The following is a 10,701-nucleotide window of genomic DNA, read 5'->3' as shown; positions in this document are numbered from 1 at the left end:
AACTCATCCCCATGAGGACACCCACCCTGTCCCTCACCCACAAGGACACCCAGCCTAGTGGCCAGGCTCAGCTGGGTGTCCCCATATAGGGTGGCACTGATGGCAGTGGGTGCCCAGGCACAGCAGGGCAGGGAGCACCCCACTCCAGTGCACTGTGCCATCCTGAAACACCACGCTGCAGTCACCACACACCCCAATAAACCCTGATGGACAAAAGAAACAAGGAAACACAGAGGTGTGAAAGTGCTGGAGATCCCCAAACCCAGCCCGGGGTCTGAATCCAAGCCCCCCCCAGCCCCTGTCAGCCTGCGGGAGAGCATTGGGAAGGGATGGATGAGCAGGATACGGCTCAGGGACGCACACCCAGAGCACAAGGGGGTCCACCAAATGGAACGGGATCAGGGTGAGCAGGACCGGGCGCACGATGCAGCCACAGGCTCCCGCAACCCAGGATTGGGAAGCCGGGGCGAGCGGCCGGGATGCTCCCTCCTTTCCTCGGAGTGCAGCATCCCGCTGCCCCGGCGGGATAAACACCCACTTCCTGCCCTTAATCAGCTCCAGAGGGGCTGTGGGGGGAGACAGGGGGGAGGAAAAAAAAAAATCTCTGGAAAGAAAAACTCATTTCCTGCGACAGAAGAAAAAGATAAAGTCTGGGCTCATTAAAGTGAACTTTACTGGGGAGAGACGGGAAAGAGCCAAACACAATGTCCTTGAAATTTCCTCCGCACGGCTCCGTCCACGAAAACAGGATAAAGCCGCTTCCGCTGTCTCTGCCGGAGCGCGCCGAGGGGGAGTGGGGCCGGGGGGGTCGGCTACAGTTTGTCGAGGTGGGAGCAGACCTGCTGGAAAACCTCCTCCACGGAGCCCTCGGCGTTGAGCTGGGTGCAGAGGGGTTAGCTGGGGAGGGGGGGTCACCTGAGGAGCTCTTCCAGGGATGGATTTTGGCCACGGGTGCGGAGATCATGGCCAATTTAGGGCAAAGAGATGCAGAGCCATCCTTGGAGGGGGTCTCTGTATTGGGAACTGGAGGGTGCAGCAGGCTCCAAGGGATCAAGCCCACCCCAAATGAGCATGGACTGAGTTTTTCTCTCTTCCCTCATCATCCCCATCCATCATTTCCCCTCCCATGGCACCACCTGCACCCCCGGTCACGGGGCTGGAGGATGCTGGCATCACCCATGTCCCTGCTTACCTGGCGGACAATGCCTCTGCTCTTGTAGAAGGCGATGACGGGCTCAGTGGCCTTGTAGTAGGTCTCCAAACGCTTCTTGATGGTCTCCTCATTGTCATCCACCCGCCCGCTGGTCTCGCCTCGCTTCAGCAGCCGTTTCACCATCGTCTCCTTCCCCGCGTCCACGTAGAGCAGCAGCGTGGGGGGGCCGATCTGTGGGCAGGGGCGACATGGTTGTCACTGCATTGAGCCACCACGGGTCTGGTTTGGTTTGGGGAGGTGGTGGTGGTGAGCATGGAGGTCACAGATGCCCCCGTGCCATCCTCTGCCTCCCTCTGCATGGGTCTGGGGGCAACTGGTACACCAGAGCAGTCCCTGTGGACCCCAGATCTACACGGAGGAACAAAGGGACACCATGGCCAAGCCCTGGCTCTCTGTCATCACCACCACACTAGCACCATGGTCACCTTCTGTCAGCCTGATGACATCCTGAAGAGATGTCCCCAAACCGTACCCAGGGGATGCACTGTCCCCAAGGCAGGGGGAGCTGCTGGGACCCTGTTGGGATGGGATCTTTGCTGGGATAGGGAGGCCAGGCTGCTGGTGGCACCACTGAGACCCTCTGCACAGATGGCAGGTGGCACGGCACGGCACCAGCACTCACCTTCTTCTCAAACTCCTCTCCCTGCTTCACCTCGCGGGGGTAGCCGTCAATGAGGAAGCCCTTGGACACGTCTGCTTTGGCCACCATGGCGTCCCTCAGCATGTCCAGCACCGTGTCCTGGGAAGAGGGGACAGAGCTGCCAGGGCTGACGTGGGACAACGTGGCCTCCCTCAGTCCCTGCCGCAACTTCTCCCTGGGGTGGCAGGGATGGAGGTGTCCCCAGGCTACGTGCCAACCATCACTGTGGTACCCGGTGTCCCCACAGCCACCCCTGCCCACATGCCCTCAGGTGCAGCAGCCCCACGTGGACTCACCAGGGGTACCAGCTCGCCCTTCTCCATGATGGCCTGCAGCTTCTTGCCCCGCTCCGAGCCTGAGCTGACCTCGGCCCGCAGCAGGTCTCCCGTGGAGAGGTGGGTGTAGCCATATTTCTGCACAATCTTCTCACACTGGGTCCCTTTCCCCGAGCCGGGGCCACCTGCAAGTCACATGAGGGCCACATGTGCCCCATCCCACAGGTAAAGAGCTGGAGAGGTGGATGGAAGCAGCAACACAGACCCGCAGGAGACCCCAGAGCCTGGTGAGATGGGGAGGGGGTCCCCAAGTGCAGCATCAGATATGGTGGGAAAGCTGTTCCTGGGGTGGGCTGGGGGATGCCAGGTCCATGGGCTGCTGGCAACTGGCACCTGGCTGTCACTGTCCAATTGGCACCTGGCCATCACCACCCCAACAGCACCCAGGACATCACTGCCTGATGGCACACAGGACACCACCTGCCAGCTGCTTACTGCCACATCCCCACAGACACTGTCACCCTAGGTGCCCTACCAGTCCCAACAGACACCCAACCCTGGCACGGAGGGATAGGGCTGAACTGTGACCTTGACCCCAGCAGCGGCAGGACCAGACACCAACTTACCCACCACGAAGATGATTTTGTGGTTCTTGAGTTTTTCTGGGGGAGAGAAAGAAAATAAATACTTGTCAAAAGCCAGAAAGCAAGCTGGGGACTGAGTTCTCCCCGGAGGGGGCACAATCCACAGCAGGTGTCCCTGGGGATGGACGCGACCCACCCCAGGCCCCTGGGGAATAAAGACAAAGTAGGAAGCAGCCACGTGTCCCCCTTGTCCTCGTCACCTGAGCGGTCAGGCTGGATGTGGTCAAGCACAAACACCCCATGGCAGCATAGCCATGGGGCTGGAGCCCCAGTGCTGCATGGTGTCCTGGAAACTGTCACCGTGCATGGCTCCACTGCAGGTGGGGACTGGCCAAGTCCATCCCTGTGGCTGGTTTGTCACCCTGGTGGGCTGGGTTGGCATGGCCACCTCGTGCACCTGGCACGACCCCCAGCAGTCCCTGAACCCCAGCATCGGTCCCTGGGCCTGGTGGCTGACGTGCAGGTGGCACTAACTGCCCTGTCCCCTGCTGAGCACCCAGGCACAGAGTCCCTTGACACCAGCCATGGCGCGGGGCGATGCTGGGGTGCGATGCCTGGGGGGGAGGCTGAGCTAAAAATAAAGCGAAGCTGCTCCAGGGCTGCTTTCCCATCTCCTGATTACAGCCGGCTGAAATTTCAACTCCTCTGGCACTTGGCGATCCTCAGGGCTGGGGACAGAGCCAAGTGTTGGCAGGAACCAAGGGGACATGGGACACGTTGGTGGGCTGGAGGGACACAGGGGACAGACAGAGGGATGGGAAGCAAGGGGAGGACATGGGGAAGGAACAGAAGGGCAATGTAAGGGAGGGGATGGAAGGGGGACAGATAGGATGGATGCAAGTGACAAATGGTATGGATGCAAGGGGGATGGAAGGGGGACAGATGCAGGGGGCTGGATATAAGGAGGACAGGGGGATTTAGGGGAGATGATGCAGGGGGGACCAAGAGAATGGATGTAAGAGGGACTGAGGGGGACATAGGGATGGATGCAAGGGGCACAGCGCACTCACCTGTTGACATGCTGTCGTGGTCCAGGCACAGGAGCACTTCAGGCTGTGAGGGAAGAAGAGCAGGATGAAAAACTCAGCACTGCAGAGACACACAGGTCCCTAAGGCCAGTGTCCAGCTTCATGGCCAAGATAGGGGTCAGGTCTTCTATCCCACTGTTGGGGGGATCAAAGACCTGATAGCAGCTTGGCCTTCAAACAGGGAGCTCAGCGCCTCTGCTCCCATGGCCTTCACCTACCTGGCTCCCAGCAGCCACCCGCCCCATCTGGCTGCGGTAAGGGCTTCCCCATGCCAGGTGACACGTGGTGACGTTACCGGCTTCCTCTCCTGTCCTGACCACATCCCTGTGCCCAGGGTGCTGCCTGGCAGCTGGAAACCAGCTCGGCCTAAGCGGTGTCACCAGGACACTGAGTGGTGGAGGCAGCATCCCCTCAGCTCCCTCTGGGCTGTTTTTTTAGGGGGTGCCCTACGGGGGTCTTGCAGCACCCCATTGCACCCCCATCACCCCGTAGCAGGTGTTTGGCCACCCCACCTGCTCACACCCAGCCCTGTGGCACCCAACCTGTTTGCGGTGTGTCACCCCAAACCGGCTGGACGGGGTGCTGGGATGGGGCCAAACGAGCCGGCAGCCGTTGATGAGGTTGAGTTACAGCTGGGAAAGGGCAGAGGTGAAGTACGGCTGAAACCGGCACCGGGTCACGTCCCACAGGGCCGAAGCTATGGGATGGTCCCTACAGGGACTGGGGGGGCTGGGAGGGTGCAGAACCTCTAGGGTCCACAGCTGTGGGGGGTACTGAGCCCCAGGATAGCTGCACCAATCTTGGTGGGGCCAAGGGGGGGTGGGAGCACCCCTGGCCCTTGGTGTGGGTTTGGGGCCTGATCCAGTACAGTGCTGGGTTGATGGGTGCAGGGTGAGGGTGATGTGGAGGTTCCTGGTCCCAAGGAGATGGAAGTGTGTGCTGACTGGGGAGCACAGTGGGATGGGGCTAGGAAGGGGCTTGGGTTGGGGGGTGCAGTGTGGCTGGGGACTCCCCAAAGGCCTTCACGGGATGCACCCCAGGGTGCTCCCACCAAACTCACCCCAGCTCCAATGTCCCCCTTGCACATCCTCATCCTCCACCCCATCCCCTTGGCATCCAGCTGCCCCCCTGGGACCCCAGGCCTAGGCTTGGGCTGCTCCAGCACCCCTGCAATCCCCCAAGCACCCCCACAATGGCTGCAGCACCCCTGCAAGCCCCTCAACACTCCACATAAGCCTCCCAGTATACCCTGCAATTGTTTCAGCACCCATGCAAGCCTCCCAGCATCAATGCCCCCAGCATCCCATGCAATGCCCCCAGCATGCCCCCCAGCACCCATGCAATGGCTCCATCAACCCCTGCAATGCCCGCCCCGTTCCCAGCCGGTGTTACCGGCCGTGCAGCAGCGCGGGGCACAGCCCCCTCCCCAAACGCCGGTGCCGCAGTGACCCCCCCCCAACACAAGAGCGGGCCCGGGCGGGACTGCGGCAGCGGGACCCCCCGGAGTGGGGCCGGGCGGGGGGACACTGACCTCAGGCAGCGGGGCCGGGCAGCGCGGGCAGCTGCCTGCTGTCCTGCCCGGCGTTTTATCGCTATATATAGATCGCTGGCGCCGCGGTGCATGCCGGGAGCGGGCCGCTGCCGCCCAGCGGGCAGGGGACGGGCAGGGGACGGGCAGGGGACGGGCAGGGGACGGGCAGGGGACGGGCAGGGGACGGGCAGCGACCGCCCCCCGCCGCATCAGCCCTGCCTGTGCCGGGGGCCCGGCGCGGCGGGGGAAGGGATGCAGCTCACGCCCCGCACGGCCGAGGGTGCGGACCCTGCCGGGTTGGGGGCTGCGCCGGTCCTCACTGCCCCCCCGTGCCTCAGTTTCCCCATCTCCATGGGGTGCTGCGGGGGAATCTCCATCCTGCTGGGTTTGGGGGTCTGTGAGCATCGCGTAGTCTCCTTGCACCTGCATCGCACTCCCCCAGAGGGGGGCAGCTATCTTCATCCCCATCGCCATGTCCCCATCCACCTCCAGCACCACCACCCTGCAAACTGCAGTGTGTGGGATAAAGCCCCCAGGGTGCAGTGGCCTTACCTGCCTTTCCTCCTCCTCCTCCTCCACAGCTGCAGACCCCATCCCAAGGCCCCACAACCCCAGGGCAGCTCGCTGGGGGTGATGTGAGTTGGGGATATCTCAGCTGTCCCCTGCTCCAGGGCAGGCACGGGGGGGTGGATCTCAGCTGGGGACAGCCTGCTGCTGGGCACGGGTCCCCCCTGGACACCCCAGTCCCCTTCCTGCATCCTCCTGAGTGCCCAGGGCCAGCACCGCTGGGGGTCCCAAGGGGCTCCGAGACCCCGGCGATGGCACCGCCAGCACCCACTGCCCAGTCCCAAAAACCCAGCCTGGAGCCAGGGCCCAAGGCAACAGACTGCAGCAATGTTTATTCCTGTACAAACCATTACAAAACCCCCACGGCCTCCCCTGGCATCAAGTCCCCCAATGCCCCAGCTGCAATGGGGATGGGCCACAGCTAGAGGGAAACTGAGGCAGAGAGCCACCCCCAAGTAACCCCTGCTGGGGCTCAACACCCAAACACACTGTATTTTTCCCCAAACCCACTTCTCCACTGCTGAGCAATTAATAACAAAATTCTGCCCCCCCCCCCCCCCCCACAATGACAGGGTACCGAGGGACACTGCCAGCCCCCCCACTATGCACCCACTTCTAAATAATTTATAAGCAGTTAATAAATTATGAGGATCCAGCCACAGGCTGCTGCCAGCCCCTTCGTTACTGCTAACGAGCAGCCCCCGCTTGCTCCTTCGGCCAATAAACCCCAATACAAACCCCGAGACCAGAAGCGAGGAGGAAAATAAAAAAAACAAAAGCGACAAAAAGCCCCCCAAAATCCCATTGCTCCGTTAGAAAATGTTTTGGCAGTGTGGGTGCAGGACACAGTGCTGCTGGAAGGGGCCGGGTGTTTTCGGGGTGCTGGGGCACTGACAGTGGCAGTGTCACCTCTGCAGGGTCCCACTGAGAACTGCGGGGTTCTGCTGAGGGAAGGATGCCCATGGGATTGGGGTGCTGGGGATAGCAGAGGGGGGCTGAGCCCCAAGAAGGGGTCCCCACACTCAGGGGGTTGGGGGAAACAGTCTCTGCAGTAGCCCCAAAAGTGATGCAACCCCAAACCCACCCGAGGGGCTGTAGCACCTCCCGTGTACCTGTGGGGTGATGGGCTGCGATGCAGCTGGGCCAGGAGCGGGCAGGATCTCACCCTCACACCTCCCACCCATGGGGGGGACCCCAAACCCTGTGCACACCACCCAGCACCCCCAAAAAACAGCTCAAAACCCAACACATCCCAGGTGTGAAGAGCCACTGTACACAATGGGCAGTGCTCTCATGGGTGGCACCACGATGCGGGGCTCCCACTGCTCCCAGAGGGAGGCAGGGGACCCCCCACCCACTCCAGCTGGGGGCAGCCGCTAGGGCCAGGAGGGGTGGGAGAAGGTGATGTTGTAGAGACTGGCCCAGCTGGCAAAGACTCTCTTCTCGGTGATGAAGCGATGGTGGTTGCCCTTGCGGCTCCGCTCGTTGTGGATGTACGTCGTGCACTCATCGGGGCCCTTCGGTTCGTAGTAGTGGTAGGGCAGGCGGCGGGGTGGGGGTCGGTGGCTGCAGCCAGGGGGGAAGCATGGGGTGAGCCCCACAGTGGGGCCAGGGGGCTGGGGCGGGGGCCTGGGGGTCTCCTTACCCACAGTAGTTGGGTGGCACCATGCCATAGACATGGACGGCATCACACAGCTCCACCGCAATCACCATGGTGAACCAGCCAGTGCTGAGCCATGAGCGTGACTTCTCCCTGGGGAGGAGAAACGGGAGGGGTAAGGGGGCAAGGTGACATGGGTGATGGAACCCCCCAGTGTCCCCAACCCACCCTGCACACCCCCAGCCTAGTGCTGCAGCCCATCCCACGGAGCGGCCCAAGAGCCAGCTCTGCCCCTGGGATTCAGAAAAGGGGGGACATGGTGCAGAAGGTGGCTCTGAGGTACCTGTCCTTCCCTGTCTCCCCCCGAAAAAGGTCATCAAACTGCTTCATGCGGCCAGGGGAGACGATATAGGCTGTCATGTTGGGGAAGGAGGCACTGACGCGTTGGATGATTTTCAGGAGGCTCTTCTGCATCTTGGCAGGCGGCCCCCAGAAGATGAATATGGTCTCCGGGGTCTTGTTCACGAATTCCTGGGGCCGCTTGAGGACTCGGTAGAGGCTGGAGTGGGCCACCACGCGGAAAGTGGTCTTGTTGCCCACGTCAACCTCGTAGCCGGTGGTGGGAGCATCATTCATGCGGATGGTGCACTCGGCCCCGTCAATGGCCGTGCCCAGGCGGGTGCCCAGGAGGTGGCTGGAGCTGGTGACGATGACGCACTGGTGGCAGTGGGCAGTCAGGGTCTGGGGACCACAAGTGCCATGAGCAGGTGACTTCTGGTGTCAACATGACCCACCAGGGAGGGATGGAATTGGGATGGGGGACAAGGCACTGCTGTTCCGCGCAGACCCAGAGTCCCACTGGTGGGGACAATTTGGCTGGATGTCAGTGGAGAACTGAATCCTGCACTCGCCACCGAAGCCAGACCTCCCTGCCCAGCTCGTACCTTGTTACCGCAGGCGGGCAGGTACCCGCTTTTCACCCCCCACTTCCTGAGGTCGGGGGGCCGGCGGGCTCTGCCCCGCAGGCGGCTGTAGGGGAACACCTCGCTCCCGCTGCCGGAGCTGTAGATGATCAGCAACATGATCAGGGCAAACAGGACCCCCAGGGCGGCGGCGCGCTGGCTCTGCGGACGGGGGGAGAGCATCAGCCGCTGCCCCCACCGCGCGGGTGTCAGCATCCCGCCCTGCTCCCGGTGGCATCTCCAGCAGGAAGCCTGGTGTCCCCAGGGAGCTGCCCGCTGTCCCTGGGGTGATGCCCCGGCACTCACCGTGCTGCCGCTCATGTCTCTGTGCCAGCCTCAGCGTGTAGCGATTGCCGGTGTCCTGCAAGCACCTGCAAGGCACATGGTCACCCCCAGAACCATCTCCTCACCACCATGCTCGGTGTCTCATCTCCCCACTGCTCCAGGATGGGGATTCTGGATAAGTCACCAGGCAGCCCAGCCCAGCTGTGCTGGAGCAGAGCCCTGCGGGGCAGACACCCAGCTGCACCCCCAGGTTCCTCTTTGAAGGGGAGGACAAACCCCGGCACTGGTGTGGGGAAGGGAAACGCCACAGGCAAAGGCTGGGTGAGCTCTGTGGCATCGAGGAGCCGAACCCAACTGCACATCACGTGAGGGAAATCCCGCGGCGGGCTGCGCTCCCAGGAGGGATTATCCCCCACCAGCAGGGTTGAAGCTGCTCCAACCTGCAGGGTCAGGGAGGGTGAATGGGCCGCTCATGCCATGAAATCCCATTAAAACAACCGGCTTGGACTGGAGAGAGAGGAACTGAAACCTGTACGACCCAGCTCATGCATGGACTGAAATCCGGCTGGAGCCAGCAGGGACCTCTCCAGCCCTGGGGCTCAGGTGCACCCCAGGTGCCTGCCCCCAGCGGCACCTGCTCCAACCTCCGCTTGCCCAGCCTCCCAGAAATAGAACTCACCCAACTTCATTTTTTAAAGTCCTCATTAGTGAGTCACAGCTGCTCCTGAAGTACTCAGAGCAATTAGAAATGAAAAAAATACAAAGATGGAAGCCTCTTTACTCATTGCCCTGAGGGAAGCAGGGATGGAAAATTACGCAGCAGCCTGGGCTGACACTTGGGGGGACCCCGAAGGGCCCTCAGCGCTGGTGTGGATGCCCAGGAAGGTGCCAGCCCACCCAGGCGTGTGGGGGCAAAGGGGTCTCGCTGTGCACAGCCTGGGGAGAGGAGTCGGGACCCTCGTTCCTGCCACCGCTCAGGCCACGGGTGACTCCGCAGCGGGGACCCCGCGGGCCTTACCTGGGCAGGGGCTCTCATCTGCAGTGGGTGGCGAGCGGTGCAGGGGGGTCCGTCATCTCCTCCTCCGCCCCGTGTGCCCCACGGACTGCGGGGGGGTGCCGGGCCCCTCCGGCGAGCACGGCCATGGCGGCGCCCCGGGGGTCACATCGCTGCTCTGCCGGGGAAGGGCTGATCCAGACCCGCTCCCTGCACCCCCGGGGTGCAAATCTCGCTGCACCCCCACGTGCCGGTGCTCCCCCCTCCAGCCCCGGATGCAAATCCTCCTGTACCCTGGGAAGTGAAAACCTTCCCCCGGGCCCCCGGGGTGCAAACCTTCCTCCACTCCTACATGCACATCCTCCCCTGCTCCCGGGTGCAACCCCTCCGCCCCGGCACCTCTTGGAAACGCCAGCTTCCCCCCGGCAGCCCCGCTTTGCAGGAACCGAGCAGGCCGGAGGCCGCCCCCGTCGAGCCGGGGAGGAGTTCCCACCTTCCCCGCGCCCCCCCCGCCTCCGCACATCCACCGTGCACCGGAGCGGCGGGGCGGCTCCTCCGGCCGGACACGGCGCCATTCCCCCCCGCCCCCCACCGGCTAAACGGGCCCGGAGGAAACGCGCCCGGTCCACTGACCGCTCCGCAATGCACCGCGACGCTGCTGCCGATGCCGACGCTGCTGCCGCCCGGACCGGGGCCGCCGCCGCGCACAGAGCCCCGGGAGCCGCGCACCGCCCGGGGCCGGGAAGCGCCGCGGGGGTCCTAGTGCCGCCCGCCCGGGCCGGGAAGCGCCGCAGAGGTCCTAGTGCCGCCCGCCCGGGCTGGGCCACGGCGGAACCAGCCGCGCTGCCCCCGGCCCGTCAGCCTGGTTCGTGATCCTCCCCGGGGGCACCGGTGAGGGCAGCGGGAGGGGTTGGGGGCGGCAGCTCTGCCTGTGAGTGCCAGGAGCAGCAGGCGGTGCCTGA

General features: G+C 63.3%; 2 protein-coding genes across 4 annotated transcripts; both read right to left on the bottom strand.

Annotated features, from left to right (window-relative positions):
• Positions 1 to 656: 656 nt before the first annotated feature.
• AK1 (adenylate kinase 1) lies at positions 657 to 5,940 on the bottom strand. Its single transcript, XM_065853762.2, has 7 exons — positions 5,332 to 5,940; positions 3,783 to 3,825; positions 2,755 to 2,790; positions 2,150 to 2,313; positions 1,836 to 1,952; positions 1,193 to 1,384; positions 657 to 878 (listed from the first exon to the last, which is right to left on the bottom strand). The coding sequence occupies exons 1-7, from the start codon at positions 5,923 to 5,925 to the stop codon at positions 813 to 815; spliced, it is 1,212 nt and encodes a 403-aa protein (XP_065709834.2). The 5' UTR covers positions 5,926 to 5,940; the 3' UTR covers positions 657 to 812.
• Positions 5,941 to 6,653: 713 nt separating this feature from the next.
• ST6GALNAC6 (ST6 N-acetylgalactosaminide alpha-2,6-sialyltransferase 6) lies at positions 6,654 to 10,673 on the bottom strand. 3 transcript variants are annotated; one of them, XM_065853750.2, is made up of 7 exons: positions 10,373 to 10,673; positions 9,764 to 9,917; positions 8,767 to 8,831; positions 8,443 to 8,622; positions 7,842 to 8,239; positions 7,544 to 7,651; positions 6,654 to 7,464 (listed from the first exon to the last, which is right to left on the bottom strand). In XM_065853750.2, exons 3-7 carry the CDS (start codon positions 8,779 to 8,781, stop codon positions 7,275 to 7,277), a joined length of 891 nt encoding a protein of 296 aa, XP_065709822.1. In that variant the 5' UTR covers positions 8,782 to 8,831; positions 9,764 to 9,917; positions 10,373 to 10,673; the 3' UTR covers positions 6,654 to 7,274. The 3 variants fall into 3 exon arrangements, with proteins under 3 accessions (XP_065709822.1, XP_065709823.1, XP_071673317.1); XM_065853751.2 differs by having other exon boundaries at positions 9,764 to 9,912; XM_071817216.1 differs by lacking the exon at positions 10,373 to 10,673 and having other exon boundaries at positions 9,764 to 10,031.
• Between the last annotated feature and the right edge of the window lie 28 nt (positions 10,674 to 10,701).

The sequence above is a fragment of the Patagioenas fasciata genome, chromosome 20, assembly GCF_037038585.1.
Source record: "Patagioenas fasciata isolate bPatFas1 chromosome 20, bPatFas1.hap1, whole genome shotgun sequence".
In the NCBI taxonomy this organism is placed as follows: domain Eukaryota; kingdom Metazoa; phylum Chordata; class Aves; order Columbiformes; family Columbidae; genus Patagioenas; species Patagioenas fasciata.
Note: the sequence above shows the minus strand (reverse complement) of the source record. Positions and strands in the feature narration are given on the sequence as shown.